This window comes from Schistocerca nitens, chromosome 8 (genome assembly GCF_023898315.1).
Source record: "Schistocerca nitens isolate TAMUIC-IGC-003100 chromosome 8, iqSchNite1.1, whole genome shotgun sequence".
NCBI classification, from domain to species: Eukaryota; Metazoa; Arthropoda; class Insecta; order Orthoptera; family Acrididae; genus Schistocerca; species Schistocerca nitens.
Window position 1 is genome coordinate 388038087 of NC_064621.1, and position 23168 is coordinate 388061254.

The 23168-nt window shown below is 43.8% G+C and overlaps 1 protein-coding gene across 1 annotated transcript in view; it reads left to right on the forward strand.

Annotated features, from left to right (window-relative positions):
* The window catches only part of LOC126199583 (myrosinase 1-like), a 77283-nt gene that overhangs the window by 53180 nt on the left and 935 nt on the right, over positions 1–23168 (forward strand). Inside the window, exons 6-10 of the mRNA XM_049936508.1 lie at positions 258–352; positions 552–699; positions 11908–12023; positions 21375–21509; positions 21599–21705. Coding sequence (XP_049792465.1) covers positions 258–352; positions 552–699; positions 11908–12023; positions 21375–21509; positions 21599–21705 — 601 coding nt within the window. The remainder of the gene's footprint in view (positions 1–257; positions 353–551; positions 700–11907; positions 12024–21374; positions 21510–21598; positions 21706–23168) is intronic.

A 23168-nucleotide genomic window follows, 5' to 3' on the forward strand; every position in this document is an offset into this window, starting at 1 on the left:
TTGAATAAATTGTATCATACTCTATATATACTTTCCATGTATAGTGTGTACCTACAAGAGCAGGAAATCGAAGTAATACATTGGCACAGTATATGACAATATACAAGTACAGTATCATTCTTCAAATGTCTGTTTTTTTACAGTTGCAATTTAAACGGTGCGCAAAAACAGTATAAAGTAGTACTCGGTTTCACGTTAAAGGTGTGTTACTTTTTGGGATTTGTAAAATTATTTAGTAAGAACTTTTTGCGTTTCAGGTAGTGTTGGGATTTCATTGGATGTCCAAGGAAGTGCCCCACTTACGAATTCGACAGAAGACGTTGTGGCTGCCGACAGATACCAGAAGTTTGAGGTAAATTCCGTGAGGAAATACGAGTAAAATTCTTTTTTGATGTTACTCAGCTGACAAGTCTCATTGGTCTGAAGCCTTGTGGGTTCAATGTTCTCAGTAGTAATTTCATTAGCGTACCAATTAGCTCAATGTACACGAGCAACACTTCCACATATTCTAAATTTAGCCGGCGATTGTACTCAAACACTCTCTGTTTCAGGCAGGACACTTCGCTCATCCCATCTTCAGCCAAGAAGGTGACTATCCGGCAGTAATGCGCCAGAGAGTAGACGCCAACAGCAAGAGGGAGGGTCGACCACGTTCGAGGCTGCCAATATTTACGCAAGAGGAATTGCAGTACATCAGAGGTACTTGCACACACACACACACACACACACACACACACACACAACACTCGCACATTCAAATACATTTAGTTACGTACGTTTTAACCTGTACTTACACTCAACAGAAAATACATTGAAGGAAAATCACAAGCGTTGTACAGAAAGTGTTTACTATTTAAATTTGTAATGAAGTCTTCTGAAGATGATGCAGTTAATAAACAAGATTTTTTAATGATGTTAGTTGTGAATTTCACTTCATGTACAGCACATGATGTGTTCAATAAAACTTTTCACAGTAGACCAAAGTGATGTTTGACTGAAGAAGATGGTGTTGAGTTTGCTTGCTAATGACTGATTAGGGGGGTGGGTGGGAGGGATGGCTCCCAAGCAGTTCCTATTGGAAAGAACTGAACTCTGTGGGGTTTAACGTAGCCATTCGATGGACGGATATTATAGAGGACTGTGATACAATGTAATAAAAGGAAGTGGCGAATTTTGTAACCAAATCCTTCGTTTGTAGGTGGTATGCCATCCGATGATCACGGTGTTTCTGATTCGCGCTAACGTAGAAGGTATTTACTTTAATCATGGCTCCAACATCTTGAGGCTGGTGGCTTCCCCTGTCCACGTTAATACACTTTGAAATGTGGCATTAATCCTCCAAGGCAGGTAGCATTTACCAATGAGAATTGTCTTAGGGATGAAATTTTATTTATTGTAATCGATAACTGCCACACACAAGACAGAAATGGATATGATTATAGACTGTGATTCATTGTAACTTTGAAACTAGACTAAACTCCTTCCGAACAGCCCATGAAGGCCTAACGGTACCGACCGGCAGCCGTGTTATCCTCAGCCCATAGGCGTCACTGGATGCGGATGTGGAGGTGATGTGGTCAGCACGCTGCTCTCCCGGCCGTATGTCAGTTTCCGAGATCGGATGAATGTCTTGGATCGGACCTCGTCCTCTGTCTAGAGAATGAAGCACTCTGAATGATCATGTCGTCGCTGTCACGGGATTCATATAGAGAAACTTCTGACGATTGTGGATCAAAGGGAAGTTGTCAGATATAAAATCGAGATAGGCCTACTTCAAAATCTCTTTTACAGCGTTCAGTTAAGAAGTAAGAAGAGTCAGGAGTAATTATACTGACGGAAAAAATCGCAGCACGACGAAGGGGTTGGGTTGGGTTGTTTGGGGGAAGAGACCAAACAGCGAGGTCATCGGTCTCATCGGATTAGGGAAGGATGGGGAAGGAAGTCGGCCGTGCCCTTTCAAAGGAACCATCCCGGCATTTGCCTGGAGCGATTTAGGGAAATCACGGAAAACCTAAATCAGGATGGCCGGACGCGGGATTGGACCGTCATCCTCCCGAATGCGAGTCCAGTGTACTAACCACGAAGGAACTGTGCGACATAAACGAAAGTTGGTAGGCGTGTTTCTACATCTGAAACACGATGTCAATTTAAATTTCGCGCCAGTCACAAAAGATTGGCGCTAATAGCGTCGCTATGAAGATGGAAATCAGGTTTGCTTTAAATATACACTGTAGTGGTCGTGTGCGTTAGTTACCATTGACAGTGGACATGGTGAGTTGATGCTAGTCAAGAATGCCCTTAAGGCGACAAAGACGCCGTTATCAAAACCTCAGTGAGTTTGAAGGAGCTCGTGTAATAGCGCTACGAGAAGCTGGATGTTCCTACTGTGATGGTAGAGAATGACTTCAGAGGAACATAGCCATTTTACACGATTGCTACGGTGGATGGAAGCCGGACTTCGGATGATCCCTCAACACTTCCAAGAGGGTAGACCACCGTATTCCGCCTATGGCCCTGGTGCATCGTACAGCATCGGCAGCAGCAATATGAGTAGCAGTTGGCACCACAGTAAAACAACGAACTGTTACAAAACGGATACTTCAAGGACAGCTCCGAACTAGACGCTCTGTAACGTGCATTCCACTGACCCCAAACTACTGCCGTTTGGGATATCAGTGACGTCGAGCGAGAGCTCACTCGAGAGCAGGGTGGAAATCTGTTCCCTTTTCTAGTGAAAGCTAATTCTGCCTCGGCACCATTTATAGCCGTGTATTGGTTAGAACGAGGCCCGTTGAGGGCGTGCAACCAGCCTTTCTGTATGCTAGACGGAATGGAGATAAACAGGAGTTTTGGTCAGGAGTGTGATTTTCTATGAAAACAAGAGCACTCTCGCGGCTACCCCACGCATCATGACTGCAAATTGTACATCAGTCTGGTGATTTGGCCAGCTGTGCTGCCAGTCATGAACCGCATTCCAGCGGCTGTTTTCCAACAAGTTAACGCTCGCCGACATACAGCTGTTGTAACCGAACTTGTTCTATAAAGTCTCGACATGTTGCCTTGGCCTGCTCTACCACCAGATGTCTCGAGTCGAGCACATATGGGACATCATCGGACGACAACTCCAGCGTCATCCACAACCAACATTACCCGATCCTGTATAGACCCACCAAGTGCAATAGGCATGGAAATCCAACGCAGAAACTGACATCTGGTACCTGTTAAACACAATGCTTGCGCATTTACATGGTTACAATGAGCATTCTGGCGGTTACACGCATTATTAATATACCAGCATTTCACATTTGCAGTGGCTTACCTCACACGTACATTAACATGTGATCTTGTAATGTTAATCACATAGCCGGCCGGAGTGGCCGAGCAGTTCTAGGCGCTAGAGTCTGGAACAGTGCGACCGCTACGGTCGCAGATTCGAATCCTGCCTCGGGCATGGATGTGTGTGACGTCCTTAGGTTAGTTAGGTTTAAGTAGTTCTAAGTTCTAGGGGACTGATGACCTCAGACGTTAAGTCCCATAGTGCTCAGAGCCATTTGTTAATCACATAATAATGTTACCTAGACAAGCACATTCGTGGAATTTCATGACTTTACATTAACTATATTTTGATGTTGCGATTATTTTTCTGTCACTGTATTTTAATATTCATGAACAAGAGTGTTTTACAACGCTCTCCTTTGTTATCTGTATCACCATTCAATCACATTTGAGTTGTGAAGGGGCAGAGCCGGTTGTTGAAATTTAGGTGTCTTGCGGATACAAGAGGTAAAATCAACGCATGCTATTTCAGGGACGGTAGGTTTCTGTACTGCTACAGACAGCCGGCCGGAGTGGCCGAGCGGTTAAAGGCGCTACAGTCTGGAACCGCACGACCGCTACGGTCGCAGGTTCGAATCCTGCCTCGGGCATGGATGTGTGTGATGTCCTTAGGTTAGGTTTAAGTAGTTTTAAGTTCTAGGGGACTTATGACCACAGCAGTTGCGTCCCATAGTGCTCAGAGCCATTTTTTTGTTATAGACAATGACAGACCCGAAATTTCATCGCAATTTGCAGCCCCCACTGGGGAAATCACCATCAAGTGCATGAGCTGCGCCGTTCAGAAGTATGTATGGCCTCATTTAGTTTTCGAGGAAATCGTATTTTGCCTTGTAACACGACTCGTGAATACGGGCGCACTCAATGTGTACTTCAAACGTGAAATGGCACTGATCCTTCGATCGAGATAACAAGGCCAGCGCACCTTCTTGTCGTCACCTATTTCGTCCAAATTCATGGAGTGTCTAGTGCTTGGCCAGAAAAGAAAATAAAAGAGCTGGGAGCTAAACAACATTTTAGGCACGGGTATAAACCATTTACATCTTCGCAGGCTCCAGGCAGCGGTTGGCTCCCCCACGAATAACACTACAGAGCGATAATCCGAAGGTCGAGGGTTACAGTTCCTCTGCGGAAGCTTTTTCTTAATTTTCAATGTTTACATTACTTACACTGCAAATAAACCGAAATAATACTCAATGTGCTGTATTTCTTAACGTTTTCATTAAAGGCATGAAAACGGGAGACAAAGGAAAATTTGGGATTACGAAGAAATTTCTGGGAAGGGATCGTAATGCGTACACGAGAAATTCGTATGTAGAGTTAGATACTTCTAGTGATGATGATCTGTATATGCTGGGTAATATTCATCGTAAAATAAGAGGAGGCTGTAATGTTTCCACCATCTTACACACATTGTACACGCCGCATTTCTTACAGTTTCTAATGAAACACTAACTTGGTTTGCTGTAATGAGAGGTTCTCTCTCATCGCAGTTTGCCAGTAAACCACATCATCATTTCGCCTAATATTTCTGAGGACAGCTGATGATGTGCAATGAAATATGTTTTGGAGCAGTCTGTTTAGGATTTGCTTTCTTTTTCTCTCTCCAAGAGATAAGAGCAGTTTTGAAGTTATTTGATAAAATTATATAGCTGACGAGAAAAACAGACATCGCAGGGTTGCACTAGTGTATTTGGGGGCAGGTGGCCCACTTTAATACTGCACAACGCCAATCATTCTTCATCTTCAAACATCTCGTCGTATAATTGTGGATTTTCCTCCCCAAGAGTCATTTATCAGAAGAAATTTGCTCTCCTTTACATAGTGTTTTATCACATCAGCTACAATATAATGAGCATTATCTCGGTTGATTTGCAGTTTATGTAACGAACAAATTGAAAATAATTTTTTCTGCGTAGTGAGTCGATCGCCCGACCTTAAGATTGCAATTCTGTAATTCTTTCTTTGCTCTGTCCGTTGCCTAGTGCCGACTAAGTTAATGTATCACGGTTCGTCCAACACGCCTCAAAAATGATATTACTTTCTTAACTTTTGGCTACCTGAAATTCACACTTCTTTCACTTTCGCTTCCGGCCAAATGCTGGATATAACTTCAATCTGGACGAAGACGGTGATGAAGGGAAGGCGCGGTCCCCTTGTACGCTCTGTGCCCGGTGACGTTCTTCGGCTTTCATACTGCAATGCGAAATCATTGTTCTGGATAAATGTTGCTTCCCCATTCGTGAACTGACGAATGATATACAGTGATAGACCAAACTATTACGTCTGATGTCATGTTGGTCCACTTTTGGAATGCAATGCAGCAGCGACTTTCGGTGTATGCTTTGGATAAGACGTTGGTAGTTTTTGGAGGTATGTAGTACCAGATGACAACGTACATGCAACGCAATTCATTAACCTGCCGTTTTTGGGCGCAGAAATGGCTCCAGTTGCTACGGGGTCCAGTTCGTGTTCAAAAGAGGCGAATTTGGTGGGTAAGTGCAGTGAACTCACTGCCATTGTTCTTAAACCGGTATAGTACGATACTGGCCACTTGAAAGATGCCATTACCGTCGGGGAAGATATCAACCATGAAGGGACGCAAATGGTCAGCAGTTACATTCACTAAGTCCACAGCTGTTACTGACCAGTCGATCTCTACTACAGGTCGCACTGAAGACCAGGTGAATGTCCCCAGAACATAATACTTTCCCTACCGGCCTACATCTGTGCCGCAGTGCTTATTTCAAGCTGCCGTTCATCGGTGTCAACATGTCCGGACACAACTATATAACAGGCGTAGAAAAAAAGACGACTCATCCGGTCAGCCGACAGGTTTTAATTGATTCACGGTCCTGTCTCGATGATCTCGTGTTCACTGAAATCGTGACGAAGTCGTTCAATTTGCAGGGTAACAAATTGAGGTACTCCGTTGCGGAGCTCTTTTTTTACCACTGAGACGTCAGGTATGATCGAATGACATTCTAGCTTATTAGGGTAAGAATGGTTGTAGTGGCCAGGGGGAGGGGGGGGGGGGCAAAGTTTCACTGTCGTGGAGGTACCTGCAGCCCAGTGCGAAAATTTATAACTATTCAAAGAGCATTCTTTGGTTTTGTCAGCGAGTTACCTGGCGATATCTGCGTGCGCTCCCTTGCAATGAAATGTTTTGTTTTTTCTCTACGTCTGACGTAAGGCGAATGATAAATTCGTTTTCATGTATTAAAATTATATGCATTTTGACAGTCAATTGTTGCAGTGGTGGTAAAACCTTATATTTTAGCATTCAAAAGCCCATTTTATGAATTACCCAGGTTATGTAACTTCCTATTAAGACAACTTTTAGTGTACTGGCGTCCAGTCGGGCATTGTAGTCAAGTGGACACTTTTCCCGAATACATATTTTGCAACATATAGACCTTGTTTCAAGGGGACGAAATTGATAATAAGACGAGAGTATTTCATATAGTAAATCTTGTAGTGGACTGACAAGGCAGCTAGTCCACAGTGACGGGTAGCCGAAAGGGCACACGTACACACACGCCGACTGGCGCGAAGTCTGGAACAGGATTCGTAATGAATGTGATAAAGAAAAGAACGTAGCCACTAGAACACTTAACTTTTATATCGTCCTTTGGTATACAGCATTCTTGATGATACAAGTGAGACTATCTTGAGATACATACAATGGTACAAATGGCGCCTTGCTAGGTCGTAGCCATTAACTTAGCTGAAGGCTATTCTAACTGTCTCTCGGCAAATGAGAGAAAGGCTTCGATCAGTGTAGTCGCTAGCAATGTCGTCGTACAACTGGGCGAGTGCTAGTACGTCTCTCGAGACCTGCCTTGTGGTGGCGCTCGGTCTGCGATCCTGACAGTGGTGACACGCGGGTCCGACATGTACTAATGGACCGCGGCCGATTTAAAGCTACCACCTAGCAAGTGTGGTGTCTAGCGGTGACACCACATTCCTCCCCCGCAAATCGGCGAACGGTCGTGTGATAAGGCTTCCGCCCGCCGTGGGGAGGACCCCATGTTGACGTATGTGATGAGGTGGGGAGCCTAACAACAGGCGAGGCCGTGCCACCCGCACCCGGCCATTCGGTCCGAGGGGAGCTAGGAAACGCCTGAAAACCTAGTCCAGGGTGCACGTCAACATGCGGTGTATGCGCCCGTAATGAGACAGGAGGGGCCGAAGGGTCGACCTCCATTGCGTCGGGGGATCCGACGCGCGATGACGCCATGTGGTCTGGAGCGGGGAAGAGTTCCATGGCGGAGGACAGCTGGTCACGGGAAGCGGACGGCGGCGCGTGACCCAGGGAGGCGCTTGGCGGCTGCAGTGAAGCGTCCACTGCGGGCGGCGCTGGCGGTGGCTGCGGCGGCTGCGGCGGCGGCGCGACGCCATGGGGCAAAATGGAAGGCATCGTCGGTAACACCTGGGGATGAGGCGAGCCAGTAGATGGGTCCCCAGGGCGCTGACCGGACGGCACCGTCGCTGAAAGCAGACGGGGAGCGGCAGAACCCGTGCGACGACAGAGGCGCAGCTGATTGAGATGCCGACGCACCTCACCAGAGGCCCCCGAAACCAAATACATCGCGCGGCCGAGGCAGCGAAGAATGCGCCCTGCGAGCCAACGCCGTGAACCGCGATAGTTGCGATAATAGACAACGTCGCCTGGAGCAAAAGCAGGAGTCTGCCGCTGCACAGGAACCTGATGCGGCGGATGCAGCAAAAACATCAAGGTTCGATGGGGACGACCATGGAGCAACTCAGCCGGCGAGCGACCATCGCGGGGCTGAGAGCGATACGAGGACAAAAAGAGCAACAACGCGTCCTCCCATGAATGCGACTCTTTCAACTTCAACATCTGTGACTTGAAAGTCCGGACCAATCGTTCAGCGGCACCGTTTGACTGAGGCGAAAACGGCGCGGATGTCAGATGTGGAATACCAGTGGCCGTGCAGAATGACTGAAATTCGGCGGACATGAATTGTGGGCCATTGTCGGAAACAATAGTCTGTGGAAGACCTTCAATGCAAAAGATAGCGGATAACGCTTGGATTGTGGCAGAAGACGTCGTGGAAGACATCCGGACAACAAATGGAAAATTACTGAAGGAATCGACAACAATCAACCATCGAGCATTCCAGAACGGGCCAGCAAAATCGATGTGCAAGCGTTGCCAAGGGAAGTGGCTTTCGGCCATGCAAAGAATTTCCGCGGCAGGGCGGACTGTTGTTCGGCACACGCCATGCAAGAAGAGCATATATTCGTAATCGCAGCATCGATTCCGATCCAAGTACAGTGCTGACGAGCAAGTTGTGTCGTGCGCACTATACCCCAATGTCCTTGGTGGAGAAGCTTTAAGACAGAGGACTGTAACGAACGTGGGACCACGACCCGAGACTGATCATTATCAGAACGCAACAACAAAACACCACGTCGTACAAAAAGTCTCTCCTTGTGAGCAAAAAATGGGCGAACCAACGGATCCCCGATCCGTGACTTTGACAAGGGCCATTGCGTAGCAACAAAACGCAAAACAGTACCAAGGAGAGGGTCAGCAGCTGTGGCTGCAGCGACACGACGAAAATCAATCGGAAACGATTCGACCACATTATCGGTTTCCGCATCGAAGAACATGCAAGCAAGTTCGGAAGAATCGAAAACTCGATCCTCAGCAACAGGCAAACGGGACAACGCATCGGCGTTGCCGTGCTTAGCAGTGGACCGATACAAGATATCGTAGCGATTGGCGACCTCATAACGCAATGCGTGGGGAACATTGCGCGCTCTGAAAAATGTCGGTTGCGCATTTACTTTCAGTTCCACATGTGCTGCACAGTTCTTAGCGCAACCAAGGCCCGGTGCAAAAATGTCTGCAAATTCGTCACATAGACTAGAAACACTGGTGGAAGGCACAGTCTGATTCACTGATAGGACCTGATTGACGATAGACAAGTTAAACAACTGAAATAAATCCAACCCAAACAAGTTCACTGCAGTAGAAGAACGAAGAACGTAAAATGACACAAGTTTTGTTTGTCCCTTGTATGTAGCAAGAAGAGTGCACTGTCCTAACACAGGGATAGCTTGTCCAGAATAACTATGGAACTGAACACGTGCAGCATGCAACGGAGGTTTGCCCAGTTGTTTGTACGTGTCGTGATTGATCAATGAAACTGCAGCTCCGGTATCGAGCTGGAACGGTATCACTTGTCTGGCAAAGTCCAAATCCACAAAAAGTTTATTGTCCTGCTGACGACAAGAGCGACTGTTTTGTGCAACGTGAACAGACACTGGTACAGAATCACATGCGACGTGACGAGAGTTGCGTCGACGGCGACGCACACTTTTTGTGGCACGAACACAGTCACTGTTTGAGAAAGGAACACTGGGCGGAGTGGCACTAACTACATGAATGTCCATGGGCGACGGTTCCCGAGCCTGTGTGTCCTTGATTCGATTCCGGCGCGAAGCAAAGGGCCTGGAATGGTTGGGAGTGTCTGATCTGAGCTTTTTCTGGCAAACACTTTGAACATGCCCTTTCTTATTACAGAAAAAGCAAATAGCTTGGCGTGACGGGCAATTCTCACGCGAATGTCTAGTTGCACACCGCGGGCATGATTTCACTGCATTTGCTTGCTTGCGCGGCACACGTGGCTGGCGGACGTGCGCGAGGGCAGGTTAGCGTTCCGTGCAGCGGGCCTGGCGGGCCGGGTAATGTGACACACGGCTGGCGAAGTTGCAAATGATTCCTGAGCAAAGTCAAGTGTGTCTTGCCTGTCCAATATGTCTATCACTTGTTGAAGGGAGGGATTAACTAGTTTCAAAATCTGTTCCCGTATACGAACATCGGAAACGTTCTGTGCAATTGCATCACGCACCATAGTATCTGAATAAGGGAGTCCACATTCACATTCAAACGCACAATCCCTTGTAAGGCCTTGCAAAGTTGCAACGCACTCCCTATTAGTCTGACCGGCCGTACGTTTTGTACGAAAGAACGTATACCGTTTTGCAACGACATTGACTGTTTCCTTGAAATAGGCATCTAAAGCTGACAAAATTTCTTCGTAGGACAGAGTTGCTACGTCGCGTCGGGGAAACAATTTCACTATCACACGGTAGGTGGACACACCTACACACGAAAGCAAAAACGGCTGCCGCTCATTACCTTGAATTCTGTAGGCGGCGAGATGAAATCCAAATTGTCGGGACCATTCCGGCCATGTCTCGTTGGCCGCCTCGTAGGGCCTAAATTGAGGTGCAACAGCATGGTGTGGCTGCGGTAGCGATGAAGCGGCGGCGGCCGCATCGTTTCGCAACGCACGTTGACCCTGGACGAGCTGTCCAAGGGCATCCAATAACGCCTGCGTCTGCTGATTCTGCAAGCGATAAAATTCGGACAGTACATCTGGAGAATGTGGCGAAGCCATGACACAAGCAAATTAATACAATACGAACGCTAAGGTCCCTTCTGAGACTCGTTGCCAGTGTAGTGGACTGACAAGGCAGCTAGTCCACAGTGACGGGTAGCCGAAAGGGCACATGTACACACACGCCGACTGGCGCGAAGTCTGGAACAGGATTCGTAATGAATGTGATAAAGAAAAGAACGTAACTACTAGAACACTTAACTTTTATATCGTCCTTTGGTATACAGCATTCTTGATGATACAAGTGAGACTATCTTGAGATACATGCAATGGTACAAATGGCGCCTTGCTAGGTCGTAGCCATTAACTTAGCTGAAGGCTATTCTAACTGTCTCTCGGCAAATGAGAGAAAGGCTTCGATCAGTGTAGTCGCTAGCAATGTCGTCGTACAACTGGGCGAGTGCTAGTACGTCTCTCGAGACCTGCCTTGTGGTGGCGCTCGGTCTGTGATCCTGACAGTGGCGACACGCGGGTCCGACATGTACTAATGGACCGCGGCCGATTTAAAGCTACCACCTAGCAAGTGTGGTGTCTAGCGGTGACACCACAAATCTACTGTAATTTTGACTATTTTTCGACCAAGAGTGTCTCAAGAAATATGTAAAAGTTTTTTTTTAATTACCGCTACCAGTCGCAAATTTTGATAACTATAGTATTATTTATTTATTTTGCTACATGTTTCGAGAGAATACATAATTTTTAGGCTAAATGGCATTACAAAAATAATTTCACGATAAGATCATACTGATGTTACATAGCCTTTTCATAAATGCTGTGGTTGTCCTGTGGAAGAAGAGGAAACTGAGTTAGAGAATAACCACAGCATTTATGAAAAGACTGTATAACATCAGTATAATCTTAGCGTGAAATTGTTTTTATAATGCCATTTAGCCTGAAGATGAGGTATTCCCTCGAAACATCTATCAATATAAATAAATAATACTATAGTTAACAAACTTTGTGACTGGTAGCGGTAATTTTAAAAAAAAATTACCAGCTTCCAAAGTGACATCGAATCTTACTAAGTCTCCCCTTGCTCTAGCTCTGCGGAAAATTGTCACTAACATCTTACTGATTGGCACTGGCATAACGGTCAGTTGTTGAGATATGCTCTTTACTATTTAACTGACTGTTACAGGATCTGCTGACTTCTTCGGTTTGAACCACTACTGGACGGACTTCGTAACTGATGAAGTGAACGCAACGTCACCCTCAAAGGCTGGCGACACGGGCGCAACTGCCGTCAGAAATGGCGTAAGTTGACAGCGAACACCGTTACTGCATACTCGTTTTAAGTGAAGGTCAATAGACTATCTTCGTGTTCTGAGATATCACACATTATGGTTTCTTCCAGTCGTTTTTTCCACATTTTAAGACATGAATAAACTGACATCACTTACGAAGAAGACGAGTATAAAAGTTATACGCCTGCCAGGGTAAAATACGGGAGCAAAAAGTTATATATAACTTGCACAGGAGCCACAAGGCAGTTACAAGAGTCGAGGGAACGGAATGGGAACCAGTGGTTGAGAAGGGAGTGAGAGAGGCTTGTAGCCCATTCCTGATATTGTTCAATCTGCGCATTGAGCAAACAATAAAGGAAGAAAGGTTTGTAAGTAAAGTTCAGGGAGAAGAAATAAAAAGCTTTGAGGTTAGCCAATGACACTGTTATTCCATCACAGACAGCAAAGGACTGGGAAGAGCAATTGAAAGGAATGGACAGCGTGTAGAAAGGAGGATGTAAGATGAACATTAATAAAATCTAAACAAGAGTAATGGAATGTAGTGGAATTAAATTAGTTGCTGCTCAGAGAATTATAGTAGGGAATGAGACACTGAAAGTAGTAAATGAGTTCTGCTGTTTTTGGCAGAAAAACAACAAGATGGCCGAAGTAGACAGGATATAAAATATACACTGTAAACGGCAAGACAAGCGTTATCTGCAGAAGAGAAATTTGTTAACATTGAATTGGATTTAAATGTTAGGAAGTATTTTCTCTTTGTATTTGCCAGGAGTGTAGCTTTGTATGGAACTAAAACGTGGACAATACTCAGTTTAGACAAAAAGAGAACAGATGTTTTAGAATGTTTGGCTAAAGAAGAATGTTGAAGGATAGATGGGTAGATCATGTAAACAATGAAGTGGTACTAAATAGTATTGGGAGGTAAGAAATTTGTGGCATAACTTGACTAAAAGAAGGAATCTGTTTGTAGGACACATTCCGAGACATCAAGGGACCACCAGCTTAGTATTGGAAGTGTGGGGCTTAAGATTTTAGCGTGAGACTAAGAGGTGAATACAGGAGGTAGGTTCAAAAGTATGTACGTTGGACTCGTTATTCAGAGATGAAAAGCCTTGCATAAGATAGTGTGGAGAGCTGCGTCAAACCAGTCTTCAGGTTCAAGACCACACCAACAACAATCATTTATTGTAAATCGTATTCAGAAATCACGAGTCATTATTTTATGAAAAACTTCAGACAACTTATTTTCCATGGGACAAAACCAACTGAAGTGAACCCTCCAAAGTATGTAAGTTATAGTGTACTTTTTTGTGACGTCATCCAGTACTAGTGTCATTCCGATGCACTTAAGAAACAATTTTATTCGTGTTACATAAAATTATATACATTACTCTGATTTGGTAAATAATCGACTATTGCATTAAACGATTCTTCCGTATTGGGATCAAGTACATACTCATTTTTAAGTTGTAAGCGGTTGGCGATGGGAGTTTTCGAGACATGGGTGTTTTCAATGAAGGAAAGATAGTGGAAAGAAATGGAATGCATTATTATTGTTCATTGTAGATAGTGTCAAGAATAATCTGACTCTTAAATTCGACAAAGAGTGCAATGTAATGACGACGCTTTACAAATGGGCGTTTTCGAAAATTAACATCGCTGGTATAATTGTCTCTGTTGGTGGCATGTCACAATAAATTATCGCATCACAAACACCTCTGCTAGCATATTCAGTACATTATAGGCATGATCTACTATGTCGTGAAATATTTCAGCAACTATAATTTTGGTCCGCAGGTCGTGGTCGTGCGGTAGCGTTCTCGCTTCCCGCGCCCGGGTTCCCGGGTTCGATTCCCGGCGGGGTCAGGGATTTGCTCGGCCTCGTGATGACTGGGTGTTGTGTGATGTCCTTAGGTTAGTTAGGTTTAAGTAGTTAGGGACTGATGACCGTAGATGTTAAGTCCCATAGTGCTCAGAGCCATTTGAACCAACTATAATTTTAAGACGTAAAGTCTTTTTCAGTATGTCAACAGAGGACGTGACTGCAAGAGCTTCACCCACAAATAGACTCAAAAAGGCAAATGTTTTATCTCTTTTTATGTCGACACTATCATCGTTCACAGGTTGTCTATTACATCACATTCTCATCATCATATTGTCAGTATCCTAAGGCTGGCACCGCATTTCGCTTCAAGTATTCCATTTTTTCCGAATACGCTAGTCTCCTTCTTGCAACATTCTGGCATCCACCACGTTCCGCTCGCCTCGCTCCTAGGTCCTCCTAGGTCACTACGCTTTCTTCTTTCTTCGGGGGTCCACTGACACACATTTTCTAGCTATCAACTGCTGTCTGTCCTTCCTAGACATCCAAACCAATTTACACGTCTCTGTGGTGTCTCTTATTGACTTGTCGGAACCCTTAGCCGGTCTTCTGTTGGCATTTGGTACACGGTCCAGCTTAGTAATGGCAGAAATTCGCCTCCCAAAGTGCATCTTTAGCGCGAGTAACTTGTTACTCTGACGCTTATTTATGTCATACGTCTTTGCTAGTACGTAGCTATGTTTTCAACAGCTGAACGATGTGTCACCTGTTTTGTTGTCTTGTTATTCCAAGGGACGGAGTACGGCTCTCCTGCCCTGACCTATTTTATTATTACGTAATGTTCACTTTTCTTCCTTTAGGTAATATCTTAACCATCTGACACTTAAGAGATTTCCATCCCTCAATCTTGCTGGCTGCAGACTCCAGACTTCCTGTGATACTGTCTCCAACCATCAAATTTTCGGTTTTTGCCAAGCCAGTCGTGAGGCACTATCTTTCATATTCCTTTTTTAACTTCCGAAGCACATACACAGCATCATCCTGGTTTCCTGCTACGATAGCCTGGTAATCAGTGAAGAGATGTGTGTGCAAGATTTCGTCCCCCATAGGGACTCCCACGCCGTCACATATTCTCCTCCACGGTTTACGTGTTTCCGCTACATAGATTTTAAATAGCATCGGTGCCATAACACACTCTAGAAATAGAGCTGCTGTGACGGGAAACTCCGGTGACACTAAATTTCCTACTTTGAGAACACTCATATTGTCCTTACAGAAATGTTTAACTCTTTTGATCTAAGTAGTTGATACATCACTATTCTTGATACCGGCGCACAAGTTGTTTTGTGGTAGCGTATCATAGGCTACTGCAAATCCAAGAATACTCTTCTCTATTAGATTCTGTAATGCGAATATTCCATGAGCACACAGGTCTAAAACCATTCTCTTCTCTGATATTTTAACCTCCATCTCTGTTCATTCCTTTAATAAGATTTCCCCGATTAATCGTGCTATTGAGGACATCTCCTATGCACTGTTAATTTCCAAGGCCCTGCCCAATCCTCTTCCTACAGACTGAAGTAATAAAAGACCTTTTCTGTTTATTCTGGGCCTTTTCTCCTCCAAAGACATATTACACAAAAAAAGAATTTTAAGAAATTTTTTCACGATATCTTTCATTACTAGATCACAAACGAAAACATCAAGAAATGACGGAACAGCCTACAGGTACACAGGTGGGCCAGAGTGTCAACAGTCACAATATTTCGTTTATCAGGCATATCGACATGGTCAGGTATGCTGACAAGCTGAGCTCCTGAGATTTTCTTCTCCCTCTCTCTCTCTCTCTCTCTCTCTCTCTCTCTCTCTCTGTCTCTGTCTCTGTCTCTCTCTCTCTGTCTCATCCTTCTGTCTGTCTGTCTCTCTCTCTCTCTCTCTCTCTCTCTCTATTATTTATTCCCCTCCATTAGAGCGGAAGGGCGGGCTGTATGAGTAGCTTACAGTTTTGTTGTCAGGCATGGGTGCGCCCCCTTCCACCTGCGAGCCGTTCCCTCCTCGGTCCGCGCCCAAGGGCGCGCTTCGGCAGTTGCGGAAACGCTTGTGTTGGCGTCAGTGAAGACATCGATGTAGTTACTGTGCCACCATGCTCGGTAAATCGTTGTGTTTGCTAAGCGTCTTCTTAATTAGTCCCAGGGCTGGTTCCCGAGCCTTGCTGAGATTATAGCCACACTCCCGATTGGCAAGATTAACAATGGTGCAATTTCGGTGTCTTCTCTAACGACCCCGTCCCACTACTTGGAAGTCTACGCTAAAATCCTGGTGTTTTCATATTCCATAGCATGACAAACAGTGTTCAGCGACCGCCTTGCTGGAATACGTTAATCGAGTATGTCGCTGATGTTCTCGGCATCTATTTTCGATGGTGCCCACTGTTTGTCCAAAATAGTCTAGCCATATTGACACGTAATCTGATGTGACCCGGCTTCCATCAAACACAGGTCATCTCTAACATTCCGTAATAATGCCGGAGTTTAACTGGGCGGGCAAAAGACAGTTCTTAGCTGGTGCTTTTTCAGTATGCGCCAGACTTCTCCCGATAACGCGCCGGTGGATTTTATATAAGTAGTGAACACCTCTTTCTCCGCGTTTTCTTCCGTCTCCAGGTGTTGGACTGTAGCGATGGGTCAAAGAGCGCGCATAATCTGCCATTATGAGTGCCAGTTTTTTCGGATCACAGTTCTGAGGTGTTCCATCTAATGCGGCAGACACTCTGTGTCTGAGATGGTGTGCGCCATGTGTACTAATTACTGTTTTTAACATCCCATTCCACTTCGCAGGTTGGTGGCAGCTATCTGCGGGTGAATACAGATCAGTGTGCGTTATCTTCCAGTACGCACCGTGGCCCAGGGTGCCATCAGCACTTCTTTTGGCCATGACGTCCAGAAATCGTAGCCTTCCATCTTCTTCGGTCTCTGTAGTGAAACTAATCAGGTTGTTTGGAGTTCATATGTATATGGAAGTCAAGGAGTTTGTCCCTCACACGATGGCAGATGACAAACGTGTAATCCACATAACGGATAAAGCAGGTTGGTTTCCTTTAGGATTTCAGGGCCTCTTCCTCCAGGTCCCCCAAAATACAAATTAGAAACCACTGGCGATAGTGGGCTGCCTACTGCGACTCCCTCCGTTTGCGCATAGTTTTCTCCGTTAAACAAAATATACTGGCGGTTAGAATTTGGTGGAAAGGTCGATGGTCCTCTCTTAAAATTTCTGACCACTGAGTTCTAGTCACTCACACTGGGGCACCTTGCTGAATAACAAAACAGTGTCAAAGCCTACCATAGTATCTAAGTCCTTCAGCATGAAGCTGATAAAGTATTTTACAAAATCAATGGAATTGCGGGTCTGATGTGGGCATTTAGCAGCATAAGGACTTACTAACTCTGTCAAGATTTTGCCAGCACATACGTAGGAGCTGTGATGTTGCTGGCAATGGGGCGTAAATTCTTGGCAGTACAAGTCCTTGCGGTGACAATTTCTTGATGACAACCTCCGCTTCCTTCAGAAGCGCCCCTGCTCCTGTTCTCCTTCTTGGTGAGGTTATCTTTGATCATCCTGTAGGAGTCGTCATATAGTAAGGTATGCATCTTATCGGTGTAGTCCTTGCTGGCGAAATATCTGGAAGAGATACTTTTGCGGTCAATGCATTGGATTTTGTGAAACGCAATTAAAGCCTTTTGGACTCAGATATCATGGTGGGCTTCGACGTCGTTTCCTTATTCAACAGGCTCCCTCAGTCCCTCTACGTGAGTCAGTAGAACTCCTTGGTCAGAGAAGACCATGTACCTTTTCAGGCATGCCCTAACCTTCACGTATTCTCTGTTGAATCGAGATTAGTATGAGAATACGGAGGGAGTCGCAATGGGCAGCCCACTCTCGCCAGTGGTTTCGAATTTATATGTTTAAAACTTGGAAGAAGAGGCCCTTACCTCATACAGAAGGATACCCACCTCCTCCTTCCTTCAAATGGATGATATGTTCTTCATCTGGCCCCACGGAAGAGACAGCTTCCTTGAATACCTTGTACATCTGTACTCCGGACATCCCAATATCAAATTCAGTACAGAGACCGAAGAAGATGAAAGTCTACCATTCTTGGAAGTCATGGTCCGGAGAAGAGCTGGTGGGACCCTGGGCCACAGTATGAATCGGATGAAAATGCACACTGATATGTATTTACGCGCACTTAGCTGCTACCAACCTGCGCAGAGGAGTGGGTCACTATAAACACTGGTATATAAGGCGCACACCACCTCAGACGCAGAGAGTCTGCCCCAGAAACTAGAACACCTCAGAACTATATTCCGAAAAAATTGTTATCCGCAATGGCAGATCAAACTCTACAGTCCAACATACGGGCACGTAGAAATCGGGAGGAAGAGGTAGTCACAGCCTTTTCACACTATCGGGAAAAGTCGAGTGCTTACTCAGAAAGCACCGCGTAAGAACAGTGTTTTGCCCATCCAATAAAACAGGTATTATTTGGGACTGTCAAAGATGAGCTTGGTTTTGCGGAAGACCGGGGCACTCAGATTCCGTGCCAATGTGGCTAGATGTATATTGGATAAACAGTGAGCACGATGTCGAGGACTCCAGCGGCACTCTGGACTAACGTACCCTAACAATTCAGCGGTCACAGAGCACTGTTGTCAGGGAATCATGCTATGGAATACTGCAGTGTAGTTAGAGAAACATCGAAATCCACACCAGGGATAATTTGTCAAGCGAGACTGCTGCTGTAATCTCACCAAGGTTTGGGAACCAGTACTGGCGATCAGGGTTGACAGTGCCATTACGTTGGTGCTATCATAGAGGCCGACGGAAGCGTATCTGCGACTGTCGTTGAGCGCCCTTGGGCGTGCGCCTTCAAGAGCTCAGTTCGCCAGCGGACCTTACTATGGCGACATGTTTGATCACCGAAATATTGCGCCCGTTGGACAATGTGGACAGGCATAACACCCGTGGACTGTTCGATCAGTAAATACGCCAGGATCGCATGTAAATAGACAACTAGTTTTGGCTGTTCATGCAACCATCTTCAGATCTGGAATAATAAACATAATAGAAAGTTGCGGTTATAAAATCAGCTTAATGTCAGCTGGTAAAATAAGACTAGGACACATTATCTCCACTTCACAGTGCATTCTCCTATGGAAGTCCACGTCAATAAAATGTTGGCCATACTAATCAGATAAAATTTGCTTACGATTCTGAATGTGTAGCTCAGTTCTGCACCCACCTGAATAGCAGTACATAATATTTTGATGGTAGAGTAGTTACTTATGTAACGATGTTGTATGCAAAAAACTTCATCGATAGTATTGATAAACTATTAATATACTAATAATGGACCGTTTATGAACTGTGTTGTACGCACAGCAATTTGCAGACGTTGTGTCCTAGCCTCAGTTTATGAGCTGACACTACGCTTGATTTTTATAATTGCAATTTGGTGTTCTGCTTCTTATTCCAAGTATGAAGATAGTAGTATGAACAGTTAAAACTAGTCGTCTTCTAATGTCTTTTCATTTGCGGTCTTGACTATTAAAAGGGCTTGTGAAAAATGATTTTAAAAATTTTAAGAAAAGTATTTAGATCGCTTCTCTCCATGTCCAGATTATGTCCGGAATTCAACAGGACCAAGATATGATACACAGCAACGAGAGGTATGCTTATTAACTTTGTGTTTCTCATCATTCGTTTGCTTCACCGCCTTACAATTTGTTTGCGAGTTATCTGTTTTGATTGTTCATCCTCGTCCGTCAAATTACTTTGTTCTCTTCTGAATTAATGTCAATGGTCTCAGAGGAAGTTTTAAGAAGGGGGGAAAATGGAATAAGATATTCCTTAACCTTCTTCATTTTGTTGATGACATTGAAATAATTGCCGTTTGCGGACGATTGACTACCACTGGGATAATTTATTCGAGCAAAGTGGAAAATTGAACTGAAATCCAGTTGTAATAAGACTAACAAAAAGCTAGACATCATAATTAGGCGAAAATTGTACGAATTAAAACTGAAGTCATAGAACTAGCTGTTTGGTTTTAACTTCGCAATATTTGACTTAATGAGGAGATTACCCTTGTTTATTTGGTCAATAATAATAATGTTTCCTAATTTATCACAATGACAAAATCAAATTAATTTTCATCGGTTATTTTTTTTTTTAAATATGTCACGTTCCCAACAAGAAATGGCCTGCTTCTGAAGAAAAGTTTTAGAAGCCATCCTGGTCTAGTCATGCCAAGGTGCGTAATCATTAGTCATTTAATGAATGGAAAGAACGGAATGGTTAGAAATCAATAATTTATTATAAAGAAATACAGTTTTATTTTTAAGTTAAGCAGATAATTTTTATCTTTTGGATTTCTAGACTAAAGCACGTATCATTTCAATTTTGCACATATTGGCGTTTGGTTTCCAGTATTTAAGGCAAAATGTTTTGATGCGGTCGTATGATTATGAACATTATTTACGATAATGGGAGCCTTATTGACTAAAGTGTAAGGAAAATATTACGAGGTCTTGGTGCATTTTACATAAACATTCCTTCTTTCGTCTGCTAAACAGACAACACTCCGCAAAACCGAACATGATTCTCTGCAAATAATACATTAAAACTCTGTGCATGACTTGTCCTACATTGATCAATATGATTATATCATCTTTTTACCTAAATTCAGAGACAGTCGAGTTCCACTAGTGTAAACTAATTCTAGACGGATGTTATTCTTCTCTGTACTATTACTGATGAAGTGAAGTGCATCACTACGCCCAAGTTTCGAGTGAATCTCAACAAATAACACACGTCTTCTAGAGCATTCTAAATTAACTTGCGAGAAATGTTATTGTACAGTCAAAACTGCTAGTACATTAAATTGATAAATGTGGGCCGGCATCCAGAAATTAAATTTGCAGATATTTCTGTAGGTATGGCATCAAAATTTACGTCACTTCATAGACAGACATAAATACTGCTTGGGGTTATCCTACTGGTGTATTCTACGTACTTAAAATGTATATCACAAATACAATTTGTTGCTCAAGAACATACATTACTATTAGCATTTGCCAGCTACTTAGTAAGATGAATTACTTTATTCAGTATTCAATAGCAAGCTTTATTGGTTAATATCATTTCTGATTTGTTGTACGGTGCCGGTACGCTGTTATGTCCAAGACCTGTTTAATGAAATAGGATTCAGTGGTTTCAACAATATAAAATATATTTCCAATTTTGTAATACATAGCAAAATTCTTGATGTTCTTCATATATGTGCCAGACATATAGCTTTGGCGAATCACCTACTCTTCACTGAAGAGGATGTGTATTTTACGTAGCAAGCGATCTAGAACAAATTGAGAATTCAAAAAAATACATCTTTTGACAATGAACATTTTTCACTTACTTTTTAAGAATAATCTTTATTTATTATTAAAACTGAGTTGAAACAGTTTAAACATTTTCGTGTTTCAGCTACACTCATGGGGTTTTCGGAACATATTGAACTGGATTGTTAATGAGTATCCCGGCTATTCTGTCTTTGTGACGGAAAATGGAGTTGAGACATCCACTGGATTAAACGATATAGACAGGATACAATATTATAAGGTAAGACCCTACACACTGCTCCTAAGTCACTCTTAGAATTCCTTGCTACTTTGTTTCTTGTAAAGAAGACACATAACCACCAATTCCAGGAATATCTAACAGAGCTGCAGCAAGCAGTGAATATTGACAAAGTACCAGTAATTGGCTACATTGCGTGGAGCCTAATGGACAATCTGGAATGGACTTATGGATTCACGTAAGTGTTCTCTTGGTCTTCATATTCCATTCGTTCTCTTCACTATGACACGATTCAAGACATCGTGTGCCGTGGTCTTAAATGGCTCTCCGGCTTTGACAACTGTATCACTCTGCTTCCCACGTAACTGAACTGAGCAAGGCAGCGCAGTGGTGGGAAAGATGAAAACGTATTCGTGAGTACAGCTGTCCCAGTCCCTATTAAGCTACTTTAATTTACGTTTTCTGTTATCTTCCTAAATCACCTGAGAAATATGCAAGGATGATTCCTTCGGAAATAAATAAACATGAACCAACTCCTTCCTCACCTTTCCTCAACCCGGGTTTGTGGTCCCGCTCTAAAAACGTCCTCGTCGAAATGACATTAAACCGCAATCTCCTGAAAATATATGGAACTGAATGTCAAGTAATATGTACATGTGTGATTGTAGGTTCAATTTATTGGCTTGGTGGTCTAGAGTTAGTGCACTTGACTTCCGGTCCCAAAGTACTACCTGCTGGTTTAGATCCGAACCAGAACGTAGATTAAGAAGTAGATTTAACAAGCAAGGCAGCCGGAAAGTCGTGGTATAAGGAATGCCTCGTCCTGCCATCGGGCATTGGGAACCGTTCCTTTTGAGGCATATAATTTCAATATACACAAAATCCGGCTTGTATTTTGAAAAATATTAATGACGACTTTTTGTAAATTACGCCGATTTAGTCAGCTATTCGGATTTCCTCGGGGGCACAGTCTATGCTGAGGTGATCTTGAGGAAAAGAGTGATGTACAGATCAGAATACGAAGTTCTGTGAGTCAGAGCATGATGTATGAGAAGTCTGAATGTTGTAAGGAAGTTAGAAAATTTGTAAGTTGAAATGGAAAGACTGAATTTGGTAGAGGTCAGTGGTCAGATGAAGGTAGAGTAGTACCTCACAGGTAGAAAATTCTTTAAGTTATTGGCTTGGTCACGTAGAAGCGCAACCTCCGATTAATACACAACATTCCAGTTCTACTAGATCTGGATGCACTAGCTCAAACGCTGGCAATTAATCGAAAAAGAAAGAAGAAGAAGACGTGGTAGAGTTTTTTTTAAGGGATACGTATCTCTCTGAAATATTCTAAATATTCAAGACAGAAAGGATTCAAAAATTTATTCATCTCGTCTTTACGCGTAGTTAGAGCATCACATTTTCTAGGTGCTTAAGATCCCTTTTTCAGTTTGCAGATTCAAGTTCCTTTACTACCTAGATATCTGCTCCTGTAAGTTGTTCGTATTTGTAATGCTATCGTATATGTTTACTCGCAGTTTCATTAATCTCTTCAGTTTCTAAGCGCAATGCTTTTATTTGTAGTCATAGCCTATTATACGCTCTTCCTCGCTCATTCTTAGTATTTCTTGTGATTGAAGGGGATCAGTGAAAAGATAGCTTATCCAGTTTTATTTTAATGCAAACAACGTCACAGGTGGTCCACACCGAGAT